General features: G+C 46.2%; 4 protein-coding genes across 4 annotated transcripts in view; 2 read left to right on the forward strand and 2 right to left on the reverse strand.

The window, feature by feature from the left end:
- The window catches only part of DNAI4 (dynein axonemal intermediate chain 4), an 11,026-nt gene extending 1,543 nt beyond the window's left edge, over window positions 1-9,483 (forward strand). Inside the window, exons 3-15 of the mRNA XM_085067311.1 lie at window positions 6-153; window positions 824-963; window positions 1,865-2,020; window positions 2,555-2,719; window positions 3,093-3,328; window positions 4,348-4,434; window positions 5,086-5,237; window positions 6,230-6,387; window positions 6,524-6,645; window positions 7,248-7,346; window positions 7,917-8,143; window positions 8,764-8,914; window positions 9,196-9,483. Coding sequence (XP_084923437.1) covers window positions 6-153; window positions 824-963; window positions 1,865-2,020; window positions 2,555-2,719; window positions 3,093-3,328; window positions 4,348-4,434; window positions 5,086-5,237; window positions 6,230-6,387; window positions 6,524-6,645; window positions 7,248-7,346; window positions 7,917-8,143; window positions 8,764-8,914; window positions 9,196-9,234 — 1,880 coding nt within the window. The 3' untranslated portion in view covers window positions 9,235-9,483. The remainder of the gene's footprint in view (window positions 1-5; window positions 154-823; window positions 964-1,864; window positions 2,021-2,554; window positions 2,720-3,092; window positions 3,329-4,347; window positions 4,435-5,085; window positions 5,238-6,229; window positions 6,388-6,523; window positions 6,646-7,247; window positions 7,347-7,916; window positions 8,144-8,763; window positions 8,915-9,195) is intronic.
- A 747-nt stretch (window positions 9,484-10,230) lies between these two features.
- INSL5 (insulin like 5) lies at window positions 10,231-12,408 on the forward strand. Its single transcript, XM_085067384.1, has 2 exons — window positions 10,231-11,079; window positions 12,119-12,408. Exons 1-2 carry the CDS (start codon window positions 10,905-10,907, stop codon window positions 12,346-12,348), a joined length of 405 nt encoding a protein of 134 aa, XP_084923510.1. The 5' UTR covers window positions 10,231-10,904; the 3' UTR covers window positions 12,349-12,408.
- Window positions 12,409-12,413: 5 nt separating this feature from the next.
- DYNLT5 (dynein light chain Tctex-type family member 5) lies at window positions 12,414-14,123 on the reverse strand. The gene is made up of 3 exons (XM_085067385.1): window positions 13,993-14,123; window positions 13,802-13,926; window positions 12,414-13,302 (listed from the first exon to the last, which is right to left on the reverse strand). Exons 1-3 carry the CDS (start codon window positions 14,027-14,029, stop codon window positions 13,099-13,101), a joined length of 366 nt encoding a protein of 121 aa, XP_084923511.1. The 5' UTR covers window positions 14,030-14,123; the 3' UTR covers window positions 12,414-13,098.
- Window positions 14,124-17,582: 3,459 nt separating this feature from the next.
- Window positions 17,583-22,892, reverse strand: part of SGIP1 (SH3GL interacting endocytic adaptor 1) — a 50,681-nt gene continuing 45,371 nt past the window's right edge. The window contains exons 22-24 of the mRNA XM_085067390.1: window positions 22,655-22,719; window positions 21,476-21,640; window positions 17,583-20,500 (exon numbers count right to left, since the gene is read on the reverse strand). Of these exons, the coding sequence (XP_084923516.1) occupies window positions 20,478-20,500; window positions 21,476-21,640; window positions 22,655-22,719 (253 nt within the window). The 3' untranslated portion in view covers window positions 17,583-20,477. The remainder of the gene's footprint in view (window positions 20,501-21,475; window positions 21,641-22,654; window positions 22,720-22,892) is intronic.

The following is a 22,892-nucleotide window of genomic DNA, read 5'->3' on the forward strand; positions in this document are numbered from 1 at the left end:
TCCAGCAGTGCAGGAGGAGGCAGGAGCAGCGCTGACTGAAGCAGAGCTGGACCAGAGGGTGGATATTCTCCTGGCAGAGACAGACACACTCTGGATGTTGGATCTTCCTCCTGCTGTGATGTCCACGGAGGCTGAGGAAGCTGAGAGAGTTCAGTGAGTAAATCTGCACTCATTTCATTGTGTCCAAAGCCTCTTGGATCAGACAGACTCCATTTCTTCCAGCTCTGTGCTCTTGATGAAATTCATGCTCTCCTTCACTGAAAAATGAGGACAAGATAGAAAAATCCAGGGATGGAGGAGGGTGAGACACAGGAATGAAATGATTTCATTTTCAGGAAAACAGTGTGGCTTTTCAAACTGCTGCATTGATTCTGATGTGTTGCTTTACAGCTAATTATTTATTAATTAAGAAGAGTTAGAGCAGGCAGCTCCCCTAGGTCCTCCCTGAGCTACCATAACTCTGGTGGAAATGCTGAAACAGAAATTTCCTTTTTATCTCTTGGTATTTCTGCCTTTCACTCCAAAGCGATGAGAGCTCTGAACTCTGAATTCCCCCAGAGTTCACAGGCAGCTGGAGTAGGGAATTTTGCTTTTTTTGGGTTCTGTTCTCCACAGGCCGTTCCTATTTTAGAACAGCATCACAGAGATCAGAAAGAGCTGCTGAAAGATGACGCAAAGACTGAAATGACATCCAGCAATCCAAAAAGCAGTGAATTTAAGACATGGAATAACCTTTCCTGATCCAACTCCTGGTTAATGACACTGAGTATTCCAGGTAAAAATTTCCAGGGAGTCACCACCCAGAGTTTCCTTTGTTTTCCAGGAAGAGGAATAAGATTTACTTGGAGATTTGCCACGCTAAAATTGGCAGTGAGAACTTTGAAGAAAAAATGGTGCAAACCCTCTCTGGAGCTACCAAAACCAAGGATGTGCAATGTGAGATAATCAACCTGGCAGAGAAAGGTAAACCTGGGCAGCACACTGAGAAAAGGGAATTTTTTCCTTCCATCCATAAGCAGGAGATGCTTCTTCAACTTTTACTTCCACAGCTTTAGGTTGAGACAGGGCAGTGTGATTTGTGGTGGCTTTTTTTGTCTCTCCTAAAGGTTGAATTTGGTGCTGTAACACTGCATCCATTGCAATAAAATAGTCATTAACTATTTTAATTGCATCCATTGCAATAAAATAGTCATTAACAGCACCAGAGAGCTCTCAGCACTGTCCAGCTAATCCTCAGCTCTTCCCCTTCAATTATTTTGATTTTTCCCCCTTTTCCCCTCTTAACTTTTCAGGTTTCTATTCCTGTTTGCCACAATGCAAAGCAGAGAACCTCTGGTAGGGGATTTAAAACCTTGGGGAGCACACAAAATTGTGGCAGGTTCATGAGATCAGTACAATTTTACAGGATCTACAGCCTTAATGCTCAAAAAAACATTGTAGAGGAATCTCTAATATGTGCACAGCGTGAGCTTTGCCTCACTGGGGACATTTTTGTGTGTCAGAGGCCAAAAAATTCTGGGGATGTTATTCCAACTTGGTGTTAGTGCATGTAAAATGAGTGTAAAAAATGTTAAAAAACCCAGATAATAATCTGTTTTGAAAAGGTATTGAGTACAAGCAACCTTTCTGTGAGTTTGTAAAATTCAGCAATCAAAAGAAGGAAATATTAAATCACAAACATCAGTTCTAATATCAACTGTGTGTCTCTTTATATATATATTTGGAACCACAGCTGGTTCTAAAGCCCCTCCTGCCCAGCAGTTGGGGTAAAACAAACACAGCAAAGCTTTGCTGGGCTGCAGGAAGCTCCTTGCAGTGATGAACCAAACCAAGAGACCTGTGTGAGAGAGGAATTCATTCCCAGGCATGATGGTGACTTTTTGGGATTTCGATGATTCACTGAACGCCTCAGAAGCAGAACCTGCAGAGACAGAAGAACCTGAAGCCACAGCAGAGGAAAGCAGCAAATCTCCCCCAGCTGAAGAGCACAGCCAGGCTGTGGCTGTCCCTTCTGCCACAGGTAACATTTGACATTTCTGCCCTGTTTTCATCCTCCCAAACCAGGCACATCCCTGGGATTTGTAGGGAAAACTTCCTGAAAAACATGTTTGGTCTGTTCAGAATCTGCAAGAGAGTTTGCTGGAGAATCTTGGACAGGGCTGCACTTCTCTGTGCACTGCCATCAGAAATTGGCTTAAATAAAGGTAAATAGTCAGGGACAAGGTTTGCTGGTGCTCACTTAACAAAGCAGAGGCAAAACACCAATTGTGAAAAATTCCAGAAGTATCTGAGCAATAAAACAAAAATCAAAGCAAGAATTCAGTGAAAGTATTTTTTGGTGATGACAGATTCTTCTCTGCTTTTTGCAGGTAGGAGAGAATTCTTATCTCTTACTTCTATGGGTGAAGTTTTATCATGTTCAAACAATTTATTTCCCATTTATCTCTTATCAGGCAGCATGGGCCATTCATTGATTTAAGAGTTGGACTCCATGATCCCTGTGGATTCCAACTCGGAATATCCTGAGATTCAACTTCTTCCATAATCATTCCAGAAAGTGCTGTTCCTGCCAGGAGCCACGTGGAGCAGGAATGTCATTCAGAAGCTATCTTAACATCAGAAAACCTGCAGCAGGATTTAGTTGTCATGGAGAGGATTCTCATGGAGAATATTTTCCAACCCAAACTTGCAGCTTATCGGCAGATTCCTGTCCTTATAGGTTTGTTCCTTACTCAGTACCTCTTTCCTGCCATAAATTCCTTATAGGTTTGTCCCTTATAGGTTTGTTCCTTACTCAGTACCTCTTTCCAGCCATAAATTCCTCACTTTCCACAGAAATTCCTCACTTTTTGCTGGGTAGCTAAACTCACTCACCTGGCACACTCAGCCCAACCCAATTCTCTGCTCTTTCCCCAGCCAGTTTTAGTCACAGCTTTACAAGTTAGGATGCCTCAGTTCCCCAAATCTTCACTTCTTTCATTTTCCCCTGCAAAACATTTTCTGCAAGGGCAAATTTGCCTTCTGCTGTGAATGGGTGGAGTGAGAGAGCTGAAATGTTTCTACTCAGATTCTGCTACACCTGTGCATTTCAGAGCCCCCCGAAATTCCGTCAGGCAGTGGCACGGAAGAAGATTCAGAGGAAGAGTATGAGGAGAAAAAGGAGGATGAGAAGAAGCAGGAAGCATCCTTGAGATCAGCAGTGTTGTCACATCCAGCTGAAACTCCAGCAGAAGCTGCAGGTCCCAGGCTGGAGCAGCTGTGGTCATACAGGTGTGATCTAACCAGGGGTCACAGCGTGAGCAGCATGGCCTGGAACAAAGTGAACCCTGTGAGTTCAATCACTCCTGAGCTCCTCACAAACTGGGAATGACCTCCTGGTTCTGCTGTGCTTTGCTGGGAGGGATCTCAGGGAGATTGACCCAACCCCTCACTCTTGCTGCCTCAATCTACACGTAGATCACCACAGCTTTAATTGGCCCACAATTTCATTAATTGCTCCTGTTTACCCTGAAAAACAATGTCAATACACTTGGTCTGTTCTGGAATTGAAATTTAACCCCTGCTGCTAACCTTATTGTCATTGATGGGGGTTATTTGTGATAGTTTAGACACCACAGCTTTGTCTCTAATAGTAACCTCCCAAAAAAGCAGTATTCCTCAAAATTTAAGGGTAAGATGCACAATTACAGCTCAGAAGCCAAAGCTGCTTTAATCTGATCACGTAAAGCTCAGTTTTCCCTACAGAACTCACAGCCAAACTCAAATAATGAATGGAAGAAAAGTAAAAAGCAGCTGAGGATGAGAAACAGAAACCCAGTAAGGGAAAGAAGACAGAAAATAAAGACCATTTCATACTTTCAGTACACCAGAGCTTCAGATATGAAAACAGTTGGACACATTTTGAGATTTCAGTCTTAGAACACAGGGCAAACAAGCAGCTACTTTTAAAGTGTGAGTTTCACAAACTACTTGTTGAGTGCAGGAAAAGAATTAATGGAGCTGAAGGCCAAAGTCTTGCTGTTGTTTTTTACTTTTGCCTATGGAAGGGAATGAAGGGAATTCACTGGGCTGTGGAAAGCTAAAAGCCAGGAGTCTGAGGTGCTCACTGAAGCTCTTTTTACAGCCAACCCTGAAAGAGGAAATGAGAAGTATTCTTATGTATTCCATTAAGCAATGCACATTAAAATCTAGTTCTAGAGCAATGTATATCCTGCTCCTCCCTGCACAGGACATGAGCTTTGTTTTTTCAGATTTTGCATTGAGAGCCACTGTTAACAGGAAGGTGCCTTTGGAAATGTGCTGAGCTTCAAGTTGAGCTGAGATATTCCTGTTGCTCTGTGCTTGCAGGATCTCCTAGCAGTTGGTTACAGAGAGTTGGTTTCTCAGGAGCAGAAGAAAGGCCTGGCTTGCTGTTGGTCTCTGAAGAACCCCATGGTAACGAGCTCCTTTGTTTGCTTTTTCTGCAATGTGCTTTTCTCGGCACAATTTCTGCTTTGTTTCCCTTTTAACTGCAATTATCTACTCTAGCTTCTCACAGCACAGTCAAAACGAGAGGAAATTTCATAGGTGCAACATTTACACCTCTGCAGATCCATCTGAAAAGGGATCCTTTAAAACAAATAGCCATTAAAAAAAACATTTGGAAATGTCAGTTATGAAATGGCCCAGTAAAAATCTCTGATTGCCATAAATTACACAAGTTCAGTTTAATTTCTTCTACAAACTTCACTTGGCCAAAACTGTATCAGACTAATTCAAACCAGGCAGAGTCAACTCTTTGATGCATCTTTACCACATCAAGTACTCTCATGATTCCCTATTGTCACCATCGACCTTTGTAGGTATTTAGCTTGGAGAAGCCTCACCTAACTGATTTTCCAGCATCATATTCCTGCACAATCTCTATCCTTTCCCTAATTTTATCAGTTGCAGCAAGAAATACACAGAGCAAGTCAGAATAGAAAATAATTTCTAGTCACTGTGGTCACTTGAGTTTTCCAGCAGAAATTTAGTGCCGAGTGTTGAGAAGAGGGAGCTAAATGAAGAAGCCAACTCACAACACTGCTGTATTTCTCCCCTGGGCAGTGGCCAGAGCGCATTTTCCGCTGTGATGATGGAGTGACTGCTGTGGATTTCTCCCTGGCAAGCCCTCAGCTCCTGGCAGTTGGCATGGCCAGTGGATGTGTTGCCATCTACGACGTCCGCAGCCGGAACGACATCGCCCTGCTGGACAGCAGGTCAGACTGAGCTCCATCTCCTCCCACCTTGGCCTCCTCTGAGCAACAGACCTTGGCAAAGGGCAACAAAAGAGTCCTATTCCCTCACTTTGAAAGGAATTGCTGCAAGTTACCCCCACCTTTCATTTATACTCCATGTCCTACCTGGGACAATCCAGCCCTGCATCATAAATCCTTGTGGGAGACCAGTGGTAGCTTTGGGTGCTTTCTCTCTGACCCCACTTGCCAAAAATGGAGAGAATGTCAGAACTGGTAAGGGATGAGCAGGAATTAAGAAGAAAATGAGAGAGGGGATGGGAGGGTGATGAGGCAAACATTTTCCCTAAGGGCAGCTGCCCAGGTCTTGTGTTGTGGAGCAGAAAAGCCTTGCAAAGTGAGTGCCTTGTTACCTCTATAAAATCCTTAGTCACTTCTGTTACTATGGCTAACTAAAAAAGCATTCTGGAAATAACTGAAATAAAAGTGAAAAACAAGTTACATAATTGTAAAAAAATTATTAGAACCAAGAAGTGCTCACACTGTGGGGCTCATAGTTGATTACACCTAATGCCTGTTCCTGTTGTGGTCTGTGGTAGTTAGTTAAGCACATTTGTTGTGCCTCACAAGTATATAAACTCATAACAAACTAACAATTTAAGAGCCCTAGATTTTTGCAATAAAGTGTCTTCGCCATACCATGGTAGAAATGGTAAAAATCATGTTTAATGCCAGCCTCAGGCAGTCTCCTACAAGGTGCACACTGATTTCCTGGTGTTACTGAAAGGTGGCAACATATAAACAGTGCCCTGAAACTAAACATCAAACACGTTTAGTAAAGGAAACATTTTCCTGGAGAAAACAACCAATGTTCAGGTCGTTTTTTAAAAGAAAAGCTAAACATTTCTGCCATAAGGTTTGATGCTCATTACAAAGTGGAAGCTTAATTACTTTTCAAACCTATTGCCTTGTCTTTGCTCATATACAATTTCCCACGTGCATTTTTTTTGTCCCAGTACGTCCTTAAACAAACACACAGGTCCTGTGTGGCAGCTGAGGTGGGTGGAACAGGACAGAGGTGCAGCAGGAGGTGACAAAAAAGAGACACTGCTGTGTATCTCGGGAGATGGACGAATGACTGAGTGGTTCATACAGCAAAGGCTGGATTGCTCTGGTGAGCACCTGAAACTGCTCTCTTTGATTTCCACTTTACACCAGTTATCCCAAAAAACATAAAGAGCTGCTGGGCAATCCCAAAGCAGCACGAGCTCCTCACACCTGTTTGACAAAACCTCCTGCTCTTTGCACAGATCTGATGAAAATCAAGCGAACGGAAAGTGGGAAGAAAAAACTGCCAGGTGAGAAAGAAAGGAAAAATGAAGCTCCCCTGTCTCAACAGGCAGCTGGAATGTGCTTTGACTTCCATCCTCAGGTAGGCTCAGAAAGCACATCCTGGCTGAAGTATTGCCCAGGAAAACTCTGCAGCAGAGGTGGGATGCTCAGCTGGAGCTGCTTTAATGGGAACTGGCCAGGGTCTTGGCACTGGTATTTAAAGCAGATTGATTTTGAAACAAATTGCTCCCTAGCTACTAAGATTTACCCCAAATGGGTGAAATGGTAAAGCAAGCCCTGTGCTCTCAGCCATGTTACTCACATTTCCTCAGGTAGATCCCAGGGCAGCTCCCTTCTGTGTGTGGCCAACTCTGGGAGAATTAATTCAACATCTCCAGATTCCCAAATTCAGATGTCCTTCTCTTTATCCAGCTGAATACTTCCTCCACAGAGCACTTGAAGAATTCCTGCATTTTCCACATGGGTGGCTGAAAATCCAAGATTCTCAGGAGTCAAAAGCTGCAGCATAAGCTGAGCATTGTTGGAAAACACACCCAGCAAACGTGCAGCATTGTGACCCCACTTTTTACCCACCACTCACAGGAGCTGCTCCTTGGAAATCCACAGCCAAACTCTTCCAGCCCTGGATGATTTCTGCATGATAAATTCATCCAACCTAGGCTACTTGTGCCTTTCTTTCAGGATCCTGGTATTTTTCTTGCTGGAACAGAAGAGGGTCACATCTACTGCTGCTCTCGTTCAGGCAACAAGCAGATGCTGGGGACATACAGAGGCCATAAGGTAAGTGATATACTATAAACAATAACAGCAGGAATTATTCAATTAAATTAAAAATTTAATAGTTTCTTTGCTTATCTGTAAGAAATATTACATCTGCAACAACAGAAACCTGAACTTCTCTTATATCAGGAATGAATTCCCATAGCATGGAACACCACAGCCTTATAGAATTACTATAAATTGTAAATTGGAGCTATAATTGGAGCTATAATGGAGTTGAATATTTGCTCTGAAATTTAAGTACCTTCACATGCTTTTGTGTATATTTATACTTATTAGCACATTTTTTGATAGCCAGAAAATGTTGATGTTTTGATAATCAGTACTATTAATTTGGATCTGATAAAGTATAAAACTACACTCTAAGGATTTTTCCAAGTAATTTATTAAAACTGGTGCTATAAATTGATTTAAAGCTTTAGTCCTGGCTTTATTTTAAGCCAGCACTCAGTAATCTAATTGTCCTATACAGTTACAGAGTCATACCTCTGGGAGAAAGGCTGGGTAGCTCTGGAATAGATTCTGTAGCTCTACAGCCACACCAAGTTCCTTTTTGTTTCTCTCCATCAGGGCCCTGTGCACAAAGTCGCCTGGAATCGCTGCAGCACCGACATGTTCCTCAGCTGCTCTGCAGACTGGAGCACCCTTTTGTGGCGCCGGGATTGCCACACCCCCCTGCTAACCTTCACTTCTGTCACAGCGTTTGTTCACGACATCAAGTGGTCTCCGAAATCAGCTTTTGTCTTCGCAGCAGTCAATGAAAGCAAGGTGGAGATTTGGGATCTGAGTGTCAACATGTGAGTAAAGGACTTTTCTCAAGGAAGACTCTGAAATTTCATTGTCACACATTGGTACCCCAGCAGTGTTGCTGTCAGATCATTACAGCTCCACACTTTGCTTGCTCAAATTGTTGCATTTTGAAATATTCACTGTGTAAAAGCAGGTGGTAGTTACCAGAGACTTGGGGTTAGAGAAGGAGCTGGACACCTATAGAGCTGATAAAGTCTAAAACTGCCCTTTTCCTGCAGAAATTATGGCATAGTTAGAAGGAAAAATAACAAAACTGAGCTACTTTGATTAAGATTGGATGCTTTGAAGTTGAGATGACTCAGTTACCTGTGGGTTTGTCCAGCTGGTCTGGATTTTGTATTACTGACAGTGTGAAGCCCTGGTGGATCCAGAGCTCTGCCACATCCAGGAAATTATTCATCTAATAAAACTATGAACCACCACCCTCAAAATTAGGACAGATTTTTAGGATATCACAGTTAACAGCAGCTGGGATTTCTGTTCTGGCAGATCCCAAACCAAACACTGCCTCACTTCCTCAGTTTTTGAGCTAATCTAGAACCCAGAAAGTGAAATGTGCACCTTTCCAGCTGGTAAATCATGGTTCCCATTAATTCTTGGGTTGCAGCTTCCACCCCGTGCTCTCCTGTGCTGCCAGCCCCAAAGGGAAGCTCACCTCCGTGCTCTTTGCCGAGAACACCGACTGCCTGCTGGTTGGGGACAGCTGTGGGGACGTGGGAGTGTGGCAGCTGCACGACCTGGCTGCTCCCAGCACTGAGGTATGGCTGTGGCACAGGGCCAGGCCTGCTCTGAAACACCCAGCAAGGAAGATTGGGATAGGTGGGATCACAATTCCAGCACCAGTTCCTCCTCTTCTGCTGCCACGCCACTGGAAATTAATTTCCTTTATAAACAAGAGAAATGCTTACATGCTGTCAAGTGTGACAGCACAAATGCAACCCAACCTGGCCTGCCAAAAAGTGCTTTTTTCCAGGAGAGGGAACCACAGCACTAGCAGAATTCCAAGGAAGAACCAGGTCTTTTTCCTCTTCTTTTCCAGGTTGGTTCCTTGAGTGACATCGTTGCTCCTGCTGTTTGACAGTAGCTGATATCTCTTTTCCACTGGGAAACAGGAGGAAAGCCTTGCTGTAGTATGAGCATAAACTGGTTATCCTTTTTTAATCATTAAAGTTGCTCTTTGAAGCCACCCAGCTTAGAAACTTCTTCCAAATGCCCCAAATTTCCCCCTGAGAGTCCCTTCATTGCACAATCAGTGTTCACACATGGATGGCCTTCCCTGGAATAGATCATGGAAAGGTCTCTGTAGTCTTTTCTCCTTGGGCCTTTATCCCTTTCTCTTTTTTCCCCACAAGTTCTTTTCCCCTTGGGTTGGAATCAGGCAGTGTTTGGCTGCCTAGGATGGCTTTTTTTTGGGGGGGCAGAGCAGAAGAAACAGAAAAAACCACCCAGCTGGAAGATTTCCAGGAACTTCCTGCCCGCAGGAAAGAGGGAGCATCTCCAGAGGAGTGATTAAGCACAAGTTACAGCCCTGCTGCCCAATGAGCACAATATGTATGGAAATGTGCATTTTATAGATCCAGAACATCCAGCCTCTCTCATTATCCTGACAATAAACCCCCAACATTCACACACATCACTGAATTAAGGATCATTTGTGATGCATTAACATCCACTTCCTTCTGTGTGCTGCAGCAGCTGACAGGGAACATGCAAACTTTCCCCTGACATAAAATTCATCTTGCTGCATTTCAAAGAAAGACACTCATTAAGGTGAATCATTTGTTAATCATTATTACAAATCTGACCAAAATACACCCTGTATTTTCCATTCATGCCCATGACTGTTTGCTAACTGCTAAAAAACAAGCTTTCTGTCAAGGCTGTAGCACAGTGAAAACTAATTAACTGTAACACTATGGTGCTGAAAAACCCTCGTGGTGCTAGGAAGGGCTCAGTGTTCCTCTTCTATTTTGTCCTTAAACATGGAATTTCCAACGAAGTAATTGAGAACTTTCCTCCTAAAAGCATTTTATTGCAAGGATTTGTTATAGAAACTTAAAGACACTGAAGCCAACGACATTAGGAACCAGGAACTCATAACCAACCTCTCTGCTCCAAGTGCTGCAGTTACCACTTTTCTCCCTGGGAATCCTGGCTAGAATACCCACATATCCCACAAAACCCCCTCTGGACTGGGTTTGCTCAGCAGTGCCTGGCACTGGCAGGGTTTTCCTCACAGGCACCAGTGAACAAGGTGGGGGAAGGAAGAGGTGCACAGCGCAGACATCATGGGAAGGAGTTAACTCCCTTTTTCTTTGGGATCACTAACACAAAAAGACTCCAGCCAGGCCTGGGCATCAGGCTGTGCAACACACCAGCGTGGAGGACACAGACACCAAACCCATTAAGCACAAATCATGTCATAAACACCTTTTGTTCCTGCAGAACACATTAACTGCACCCACCCAAGCCCATACCCCATAAACACGTTACACCTCATGTTTTCCTAGTAAAGCAGTTACACCGACTTGGAAGGTCCTTTAATACCTGACTGACATCCCAAAGCACTTCAAACACGTCCAGATACAAGCAGTTTATTTGTTTTTAGCAAACATTAAGTCACCCTCAGAGCGAGCTGTTACTCAGTGGCGTGGATGGACCATCAGTATAAATGGGAAGGTTTCAGCAGAGCTCCCCACTCAGCCTGGCTAATCCTCCCTGCCCTTCTGGAAGCACCACATCAGCAGCATGAGGGGCACGGTGCTGGCACTGGCCTGCCTTGTTCTCCTGCTCGTGGCACGGCAAGGAAAAGGGGAAGGGAACACTGTGAGGCTCTGCGGGAGAGATTTCATCAGAGCTGTGGTCTTCACCTGCGGCGGCTCGCGCTGGAAAAGGGACCTCACTGACTACCACGGCCTGAGGGGTGAGTAGGGATTAAAGCTGCACAGGCTCTTCCCTGCCTGCTGCACCTCATCCAAGGGGATCCAGGAGGATCCAGGGGGATCCAGGGGGACTGGGAAGCAGCACATCCCCTGCTCCCCTCAATCCCTGCAGCTCCAGTGCTGGGAGACACAGCCTCGTGTTCCCTCTGCTTGCAGCTTGGTTGGCTCAGCTTCCTGGGCTATTTTGCTAAAGAAAAACCATTGAGATCAAGATTTTCCAAGCTCACCTGAGGAACAGGATACAATCCAAGGCTATCAATGAAAATCTCTCTGCCACGCATTTCAAGTGTCAGTGACAAGTTTCACTGAAGTCAGTACAAGTGTCTTACTGAGGTCTTCACTTTCCCCACTAGAAACCAGAAACGTTATTACAACTCTATAATTAAAGCATGTTGAATATTTACTCTGCAATTTAAGTACCTTCACATGCTTTTGTGTATATTTATAATTGTTAGCACATTTTTTGATAGCCAGAAAATGTTGATGTTTTGATAGTCAGAAAACTCAACCATTACATACCCTGAAATTTGTACTCTGACAGATTAAAATAAATAGAGGACAAGAAAGTAACTGAGGCAGGTGACAGGAACAGAAGCTTTCTGCATTTCCCACATCTGCATTTTTGGAAAATTCATTTGGGGTAGATGATGCCTTAATGCAACACCTGCATTTCAGGAAACCCACAGGTCTAGCTTAACGTGCTGGTCAAGAGCCTCTGACCCATCAAATCACAGTTTTTCCCGGAGAAGCAAATATATCAGTGTAAGACTCAAGGCAACACAGAACACTCTCCAGTATAAATTCCTGAACTACTGGGTTTTACCAGGTTGATCACAGGTTGCTCACACATCTGCTCTAAGCGAGGAGTCAGTGATGTGGCACCTCTCAGTTGCTCACAGCAGAGGGTAACACTCAGCTCCCTGGCTCTAGGTTGGTCTGTCTTTCTAGTAAAGATGAAAAGTATAAATTACTCATCTTGCCATGACTTTTAACTTTTAGCTTCTCGTTTTTCTGCGACAGAGAGTGAAAACCCCCAGCCTTTCCTGCACGAGGACAAGGGTGATGTCAACTTCTCACCACACACAGAGCTGGGGATCCACAGCAAAGAACCCCAGGACGTCAAACCTGAGCAAGACTTGCAAAACACCAGCAAAGTTTCTGTGCTAAACAAGCGAGAGGCAGCCAAGCTGCTCGCCACATCCTGCTGCAACGTGGGCTGCAGCAGGGCAGAGATCAGCTCCCTGTGCTGAAATGCAACAGCTCACCGTCACAGCTCCCAGCGATTAAAATAATCATGACATAAACCACAATAGGATCAGTTGTGTTCTTTAATTGTAGCTTTACCCTTTTGGGTGGTAAATCACAGTGCACACCAGCAAGTGGCTTCAGGCTGTCTGCATTTCACAGTGTTTACAGTGGGTTAGAGGCACACTTTTAGTCATGAGTGTAAGTATTTCTTCCCAACTAACTACTGTTCTGATTTCAACTGTGCACATAAAATGTAATAAAATAAGCAATTTTTGATAGGTTTGTTCTCTGACTCAGGAAAATCTAACAGGTTTCAGCTGGGAAATAGGAATAGCAAAAGGTCTGGTTTTAGAATCAGAGCAAGGTAGCACTGCAAGGTCAGCCAGACCCCATCTCTGGGACTCAGCACCAGCCCCAAAACTGGGCAGGCAAAACCCACGGTTTATTTCCTAGTCCAGATACTTCCAGTAATGTTTCCTGGAGGAGAACAGGGAAAACATCACTTACAGGGAATACTCCGAAAATATTTTCCCTACAGGGTAAGTTCTGAAAGCAGCAATCAGGTGCAAAACAACGTGTCACAAAAAACCACTTCCCAGAGAAAACTCTGGGAAATACCCTTATTACATTCACCCAACAGCTCACATCTCAAGGTGAGAGTACCTTGGTCCTTCACAGATGTTTTCAACAACAGAGATAGGAAGAGTTAGGCTGAATACTGATTTATCCTGCTGTTAAACTCAACTAGCTCCCTATTCCAAATACACACCATAGACATTTGCCACAGCAAACAGCGAGGTGTTCTTGAACACATAGGAGGCAAAGGTGTCAGTGGCAGGATCCCAGAGGCATCTGCTGCTGATCTGCAGGCTCTGCTGGCCCAGCTGCCCGATGTGTGTCACCACCACGATCTTGTACCTGGGCAGCGCCAGGGCTTTGACCCGAGCCTTGACAACCTGCAGGGAAAAACGAGTTAGTCCAGACCTGTTCAGAGATGGGGATGGACTGCTGGCAGGGCAGGGAGTGACAGGACAGGGGGAATGGTATGAAATTGATAAGAGGGCAGAGATAGATGGGATATTGGGAGGAATTGTTCTCTGGGAGGGGTTGGGATGGAATTCCCAGAGAAGCTGTGGCTGCCCCTGGATCCCTGGCAGTGTCCAAGGCCAGGTTGGACAGGGCTTGGAGCAGCCTGGGACAGCAGAAGGTGTCCCTGCCATGGCAGGGGTGGGATGGATTGGCTTTAAGCTGCCTCCCAACCCAACCCAGTCTGTAAATCCATTAATTAACTGCTTTACGCCTGTACCCCGCTCTGAGCAACCCTTGGGGCACCTCGACAGCCGCCTCCCGCCTTTATCTTACACTTTATACCAGTATTTAGGGGGACGCCTGCTGATCTCCGCAGCCCCCTCCCCGCCACCCCACGGGGGCACAGCTGTCCCCTCCCTGTGGCACCTCGGCGATGTCGCTGGCCGCCTCCCTGCACAGCCCCGGCTCGTAGCGCTGCTCCCTCAGCGCGCTGCCCAGCGCCTCCCTCAGGATGGCCTCCACCGCCGCCGCCGGGAAGCGCCGCGCAGGCCCTGCGGGAAAGCTCGGCGTTATCAGGGAAAAGCGCCGCGCTGGAGGGGTTTTGGAAGGAGACCCACCTGATCCGGGTTCGGCGGGGCTCTCACCGCCCTCCATCGCCCTCAGCTGCGGCGGGGAGGCGGTGCGGGAGCAGGGCCCGCCCGCCGCATTCCCGCTCTCCGCCCGGATCCCGCCCCGTTCCCGTTCTCTGCCCCTATCCCACTGCATTCCCGTTCTTTGTCGCTATCCCACCCCATTCCCGTTCTTTGCCGCTATCCCACCCCATTCCCACTCCCCGGCATTCCCACCCTCCCGGCCTTGTGCTGCTGCGGCTCCCTACAGTTTCCACCCGTCCCGGTGTGTCCCCACAGCCCTCACAGCTCCCCATGGCTCCCCACAGCTTCAACAGGTCCCTGCGTGTCCCCAAAGCTCCCACGGGTCCCTACAGATCCCCACAGCCTCCTCATGTCCCCAGGGCTTCCACAGTTCCCCGTGTGTCCCTTCAGTCCCCACAGGTTCCCATGACCCCCACATGTCACCATGTTTTCCACAGATCTCTGTGTTCCTTTACAGTCCCCAGAGGTTCCCACAGCTCCCACAAATCCCCACAGGTCCCCAAGGCTTCCACAGGTCCCTGTGTGTCCCTACAGTCCCCTCAGGTCCCCACAGCTGCCACAGGTCCCCGTGTGTCCCTACAGTCCCCTCAGGTCCCCACAGCTGCCACAGGTCCCCGTGTGTCCCTACAGTCCCCTCAGGTCCCCACAGCTGCCACAGGTCCCTGCGTGGTCCCATAACTTCCACATATTCCCACAGCCTCCCCATATCCCCAGAGCCTCCCCATGTCCCCACAGCTCCTTTATGTCCTCACAGCTTCTGAGGGTCCCTGTGACCTCTGCAGGTCCCCATGGTCCCCCAAATGTCCCCTGTGGGTGCCCATGGGTCCCTATAGCTCCCACCGGTCCTGTGATCCCTGTGGATCCACAGAAACCCCACATAAACCCCACAGCCCTGGCATGGTGTCTGTGTGTCCCCTCAAGCCCCACATGTCCCACAGTCCCATCCCTTCCCTCAGCTCCATCCATCCCCACGGTCCCTGTGCATCCTCATGCGTCCCCACATGCCAGCCTCGACCTGTCCCCATGCTGGGACACTGCACATAACTCCAGCAGCAGTGACAGTTTTGGGACAAGGACCCTTTTTTGGGCCAGCCTTCAACACCTCTGCCCTCTCCTCTGGGTGCTCCTGCACGTGGAAGCAAAACTCACTCAGAAAAAGAACTGGTTTACATTTTTTTGTTTATTTTCAAGGAAAAAAAATAATAATCACATTTAAATTGCAACTCAACTGGGTATTTCGTGTGGTTCTTATGTATAGAATGAATAAACTTTGTTCTGACGTGGGGATTTCTTTGTCACAACGTTCTGCATGGTAAATAATTGCATATTTGAGAGTCGGTGAAATGGGTGACGGGGAGGATGGAGGAGAGACATTTATAAAAAACAGTATTTACAAAAATGATATCCACATAGTCGTACTCTAATCTATAAGGCAAGTAACATTTAAAATATGTTGTTTCATGATTATCTTCAACAAGTCAATACAACACATTCATATTACCAGTGGTCAAATACAAAGCTTCGCTGCAGTAGTCCCTGTGCAACAAACCTGTACGTCTTTTATAAGTTTTTTTTTCTCTGAGAACAGTAGGAAAGCAGCAAAGTTTTCATCACAGACTAAGCAGTACCTAGGCCATCGTAGACTAAAGGTATAATATATCTCATTGCACGTTTAGGCAGAAAAGGCCAGCCATTCATTAACTTATTTAACTTAAATCTTAAAAATAGACCTGTGTCTCTTCATCCACAAATATTTATAAACATTTTATACATGAGGGAGTTCAGAAAATGGTCCAGGGTGATACCTGGGGGTTTCTGATTCACTGCTGGGGTGTCACAGTGGGGTTGTGCCACGTCCTGGGCTCTCCTCCCACCAGCCCTGGGAGCTTCCTGGCAGATCCCAACCCAATTCCTGGCTCAGACCACAACACACCTCCTTCCATTTTATGGCATCCAAGCACCCAGGGGATTTCACCAACCTCACAACATTTGGGAGTGAAAAACCCCTTTCTGCATGGGTGAGGAACCTGCCATCAGGACAGCACATCCCCAGAGATTCCCTCTGTCCCAGAAAGACAGGGATTTCTAACGGAGGAGTGGGATATCCCAACCACCTCACTGGGATCTGGTGTGTTCCACCACATCCTGCTTGTCCACAAACCTTTGGAGAGCTTCACCACCATTAATTTGTGGTTCCAAGAACCATTGCCAGCAGCATCATCCCTCCGAAGGGACATGGGAAGCCAGGCAGGAGCAGGGCATATTCCTGAAAAATCTTTTCCTAGCCTTGCAGTGAAATAGGAATTCAAATCCTGACTGAAATAATCGTGATTATCATAAAACCTCCCCAGCTCTACATGGATTAATTTCCTTGGGAAATTGTGAGGAAAAGAAGAACAGAAGAATTATAGCTATGAAATGAAGTAACAGGAATTTCTTACCAGGAAAGTGTGACAAGATGATATTACACATTTTGGTCATGACAAGCTTCAAAATTAAGGGTTTTAACCACGATATTTCCACAGAAAAACAATAAAAAGATAGGGGGAAAAAATGTTTGACTCTCTCTTAGGTAATTTAAAAATCAGTCACCTTTTCAGTGCACTCCAGCCATTTAAAAATGCTTCTGCTGGGAGAAAGGGAAGTGGTGACTCTTTGTGGGATGCTCCTGCTGGAGGAATTTTGGAGAGCAGCACGGGATGGGTGGCTAAAAACCCTCCCTGCCTGGCTAAAAAGGGATGACATTCCAACAGAAACTTCCAGGGTTTTCCCACCTGTGTTTTAAAAAATAAGAGATAAAACCTGAAAAGGCAGACTGAGCACAAATGTATTTAACTGAAATACCTAATGAATAAGAAGCAGCAGTGATATTTAAGAACAAATGCAGACATCAAATGAAAATCTCATTATTTGGTGCCATTTCCTACTATTGAGAGATTTCGTAGTTATTAAGAAATATTGTTAAACTGCTCTGAAAGGTCTCCTGTGAGGAGCACCATCAGCTGGCTGAGAATTGTGACTGTTTGCAACCAACAGCAGAAAGGTTGCAAAAAAATGACTTCCTGCTCCTACCATGTAAAATTCCATGTCTCAATGTGTCCATGGGGAAAAACTCTCCTGCTGCCAGTGGGACCTTGACCCTGCAGGTGTGAGCTGCTGAATTCCATGGGGAAAATTCCTTTGGGAGAGGCTGCTGAGCACACAGTCTAACAGGAAAGATTCGTGGAAATAACAGAGATACAGCTTTTTCTGTGCATCCTCATATTTATTATTTTATCCTTCTGTTCACTCAGATGGATCCCAGTGCTGCTGAGCTCAGGGTGCCAAGGCTGGGCAGTGCCAGAGGGCTGAGCCCTCCTTCCAGCCTCAGCCTGACTTGGAAAAAGCCCTGCTGGACTTTTGGGAAACAGAGCTGTGGTGCTTCCCTCTGGGAATGCTGCAGGGCTGGAGCTCCTCTGGAGCCAGGCTGGGAGAGCTGGGAATGTCCACCTGGAGAGGAGAAGATCCAGAGAGAGCTCAGAGCCCCTTCAGGGCCTAAAGGGACTCCAGGAGAGCTGGAGAGGGGCTGGGGACAAGGATGGACAGACAGGACACAGGGAATGGCTTCCCACTGCCAGAGTGCAGGGAGAGATGGGATATTGGGAAGGAATTGTTCCTCAGAGGGTGGAGAGGGGCTGGGATGGAATTCCTAGAGAAGCTGTGGCTGCCCCTGGATCCCTAGCAGTGTCCAAGGCTGGGTTGGATGGAGTTTGGAGCCACCTGGCACAGTGGAAGATGTCCCTGCCATGGCAGGGCTGGAACTGGGTGATTTTTAAGGTCCTTTCCACCTAAACCAGTCTGGGATCTGTACAAAATGCACTTTCTGCAGAACAGAATCGCTGCAGTTTGATCTCTCTACTGCCAGAGCTGCTCTCTGCTCATGGGCAGGCAGCACCAAACAGATGAATTCCCTGAAAATACACAGATTTTCCTGCCTAAAAGCCGAGGTGAAGCCTGCAGAGCTTGAATGCCCTGAACACCACAGGGCCCTCTCTGGAGTCAGGTGCTCTCGCCAGACAAACACCCAACAAAACCAGCTTCCCTGGGGAGCTCTGAGAAAACACTGTGCCAAAAATAGGCAAGAGCTGTGTGGACAAACCTGTCCCAAATCACTGCTTTTGGTGCCAGTGTCACAGGGTCAGTGTCACCTGCCAGTGGCTGGAGCAGGGACTCTGCCCCTCTGGAGCTGGGAATGCTGGCACATCCCACATGGCCCTGCCGACCAAATTGTCCCAGAAATGGGACAAAGTGTCCCAGACTGTTCCCAGCTCTCTCCCCAGGCTTTGAGGGCTACATCCCAAAAAAGTGACCTCTGTTTTGTTTGACAGCTCAGGTAGGACGAGCTCTTGAGCTTTGGGTTATGGGTTTTTCTGTTTCAAAAGCATTCAAAAACCCAATGCTAATGTAAACACCTTGTCTTTCAAATGAAATATAAAGTAAAATCTCTATGTTCTGGCAATATTTACATTATAAAACCGTTCTTTGCAGGCCTATGCCACAGATCTCTTTTGGAAGGGTGGGTTTGGAACAACTGTACACATCATTAAACTGATTTTTAGGCTTTGCCCTCGATTTCTGTGTCAGAAAGGGGTGGGTTACACACTTTATACAAATTTCCAGTTCCGGGGGAGAAGCATTAATGGAGTTGCACACTCCCTGCAGGAGCACTGGGGAGTGCACTGCCAAAATCTGCCAGGATGTGGGAAGTTGCAAGAGGGAATTTGGCTTTTCCTTTCCTGCTGCTGCCTTTTGGGAACACACAGCTCACCCCTCATCTCAGCCTGGAGCCACCTCACACCTGAAACACCTCCACATTTCCCTGTTTTCTTCAACATGGGCATGGATCTGTGTTTCCCTCCATCACTCCAAACTGCTCCATGAGCAAACACTTCCCAACACGCCCAGGCTGTTTTCCAATCTAAATGCTCAACTCTAATCCTGGCAACACTGGTGACTGTAAAATCAGCATTTTTTGTCATCTGACACATTCCCAAGGTCCCAGCACCCTGGTCAGTGGATGCTCCCGTGCTTCTGTGTGCATCTGTGTTTAATTTCACAGAGATCCCTTCATTTTTTATCCTAATATTGCCAAATTCTCCCATTTAACAAGCTCCCCATGCCGGCAGATGCAGCACCAGCAATGCCACCAACGCTCTCACCGTGTTGTCAGGAGTAGGATGAGACCAAAATCCATGGGAATGAGCAGCACTCGGTGGGACAGCAGCTCCCAGGCAAAACACAGAGGGATAATATTTTATCCCCCAGCCTCCAGTGCAGCACTTCCGTGTGTTTTCCCAATTTACAGGCCAGCTGCTCCCAGCCATGGCAAGCTGAGCTCCTGCCCTGCTCTCAACAACCCCCCGTGCTGCTCCTGTTCCCTGGGGAATTGCTTCCCAAACACTTCCCTGCCTGAGTGCTAACAGGGAGAGGCAGGTGGGGCTGCAATTCTTTAAAGCGTTTTCTAAACCCGTAGAGCTTTCAAAAATGGGGCGGGGAAGGCAGAAAAAGGGAGCAAAGCAACGTAAAAACGCAACTGAACATCCGGAGGCAGCTCAGAAAACACATCCTCAAAGCCAGCAGTGACATTTTTACATCAGTGCTGTGAGCTCAGAGTTACCACTCAGCCTCTTTGCTGCTTCTTTCCTTAGCTGGATCCCTGAAAAATCCAAAGCCACAGGGCAGGGAAGGGCTGCTGGATTCCAACAGGGAATCTGCAGCTGTGAGAGAACACGGGGCTGGAAACTTGGAGTCAATGCTCCTTGTAGAAGTGAGATTTTTTTGTTTTTTTCCTGGGAGACTGTCCTAGGAACCTCCGCCTTTCCAACCATATTTTTCTGGAGTTAAACCAGCTAAACCTGAAGGTTGAGCTTTTTACTGATCGCTGAGAGACGTACTGAGGACTGAAGGAAAACGAAACCAGCCTGTGGGTTCTACTGAACTCTCTTTTGATGAGGCACCCCCTTCATAACAGCTACCAGTATTGTATTTAAATTGGATATATTGACAAAATGTAATCTACCTCTGTAAGCATTGTGCCATTCGACAGTACTACTATTAGATTTATATACCACAGTTTAAATTACATCCATTTCATGAATGGTAAAATGCTAAAACTCAAGTGTCTAACTGCCAAAATACAGCCTTACTGGAATGAGTACAATTTACAAATACAATAATTACATTTTAAAACCATTAACAATGTTACATCTAGAAGTAAATACTGGAGGACTGGTCAAGACGGTGTTTTCCAAGGAAAAAAAAAATGCTGAAAGTTGTCGACACTTCCAACAGAAATGTCCCGAGTGCAGGATTTAGTTCATTTTCCTTAAACCGTAATTAAAACCCGTTCCACGCACAGCAGTCCTTGGGTGTTTTCCATAGTATTTTCCACAGACTTGCATAAGCTTCCATCAGTTATCCGCCAAATATTTACCTGAAAACGGATCAGAAATCAGCTGGGGGAGGGAGGAGCAGCCCTGATTCCCAGGAGTTGGTTGCCCAAAATATAATATATAAAAATATAATATATAAAAATATAAAATATATAATAGAGTATCTTATATATAAAAATATGTAATTGTATATAATATTAATAATGCAAATGCTAGAATTAACATAATATAGTATAATACTATATTATAATAAGGATAATATGATATATTACATGTTACATATAACATCTATATTTTATATATTATATAATACATAATATATAATATAATTTAAATTCTATAATATAGAATATTGTTTCATAATTTTATCTATAATATACATTAATATATAATATAAAATAATATATGAAAATACTATGTTAAGAATATAATGTAATAATATAATATAATGTAATATAATCATGTATATTTAATACTTGTAATATAATGATATGGTAATAATATAATATATGTAATACTTGTAATATAATGATATGGTAATAATATAATATATATAATGTATTATATATTATATGTATATATAAATAAAAATTAAATACAATATGAAATACAAGGATTTTTCCATATATATATATATGGAAAAAATCAGCGAAAATCAGGAAAAAAATCAGGAAAAAAAAAATATATATGGAAAAAAAATATATATTTTTCCATATATATTTCTGGAAAAATCCTTGTATTTCTCTGAGCAATGGGGCAAAAGCTCTTGCTGGAGATCCCCTGGAGATCCCAGATTGCCTTTCCTGCAGGAGCACACCTGAGCCATGAAATCCAAGGCTCTGCTGAGTGGATTTATCCCACCCAGGGGAGCTGCTGTCCCTCTGTCCCCACCCTGCCCGAGCTGCAGCAGGAGCTCTGGGCTGCAGCAGCCACCAAATACTCAACACCAGCATTCCCAGCGTCCCAGCAGAGCCCGAGGGGACCTGCAGGGACACCGTGATGGCAAAGGGACTCACCTGCCGCGAACCTCTTCTTGATGAGGGAGAAGCGATACCCGGCGCCGACCAGCTCGATGTCACAGCTGGACAGCGTGCTGCCCTCGCTGGTGAACTGCACGGCCAGCGGCGCTGGCGAGCTCGGCCCCTCCGACAGCTGGAACCGGGCTAGCAGCGACCCCACACCTGCGACAGGAACCCCAAACCACACCCTGTGAGCACTGAGAGGCACAGGGAGCACCCCAGAGCTGGGACAGAAACCCCAAAGGAGACCCTGGGAGGAAAGAGAGGCACTGGGAGCATCCCAGAGCTGGGACAGGAACCCCAAACGACACCCTGTGTGTCAGAGAGGCACAGAGAGCACAGAGAGGCACAGAGAGGCACAGGGAGCACCCCAGAGCTGGGACAGAAACCCCAAAGGAGACCTGTGAGCACTGAGAGGCACGGGGAGCACCCCAGAGCTGGGACAGAAACCCCAAAGGAGACCTGTGAGCACCCCAGAGCTGGGACAGAAACCCGAAATGAGACCCTGTGAGCACTGGGAGCACCCCAGAGCTGGGGCAGAGACCCCAAACGACACCCTGTGAGCACACACAGGCACTGGGAGCACCCCAGAGCTGGGACAGAAACCCCAAAGGAGACCCTGTGAGCACAGAGAGGCACTGGGAGCACCCCAGAGCTGGCAGGGACAATGGGATGCCCAGGGTGGCATCCCTGGATCCCTGTGGCAAGTGGAGCCACAGCCATGCCTGACCCCCCAGCACCCTGGGGTGGGGCAGAGGCAAAGCCCCCTCATCCTCCCATCCTCATCCTCCCATCCTCATCCTCCCATCCTCATCCTCCCATCCTCATCCCACCCCAGGGACAGGGACAGCTTCCCACGTGGAAAGCCACCTGTGAGGGACAGAGATCCTCCCAAAAGGGGTGCAAATAAGGCCTCAGCCTCCTGCTGGAGAGGAGCAAAGGGCTTGGCAAAGCACCACGGCCCTGCTGGGTTAATGCCCCTCGTGGTGCCAAGGTGCTTGGCAAACTGCCCTGGTGGCACACAGCCCTGCTCTTGAAGCTCCAAATTTTAAATCGCTGTGTCCCCAGCAAGCCCCAGCAGGAACTGGGTGTCTGGGCTTGTGTGCTGGCACTGTCAGTGGGTCAGGGTCTGACTGAAGGATTTCGAGTTAACAACATGCATATTTGCAGGATTACCTCCATTTTCTGACTTCTGGGAGATATCAGGGATCTTCCACAATATCCTTTGCTGCTCAGCATTCCTGCAAACACACGGAGAAGAGCATTTCTGTAGGAGTCAAGAAATTGCCAAGGAGTCATTTGAATTTTGCTGAAGGCTGTGAAGGCTGGGGAAGGGGAAATTGCTCTGGTGCCACTCTGGAGTAGCAATTCTGGGAGCTTGGATTTGGCTTTGACCTGGTGGCTTTGGCAGTTC

This window comes from Lichenostomus cassidix, chromosome 8 (assembly GCF_008360975.1).
Source record: "Lichenostomus cassidix isolate B80296 chromosome 8, HeHo_3.0, whole genome shotgun sequence".
NCBI lineage: Eukaryota > Metazoa > Chordata > Aves > Passeriformes > Meliphagidae > Lichenostomus > Lichenostomus cassidix.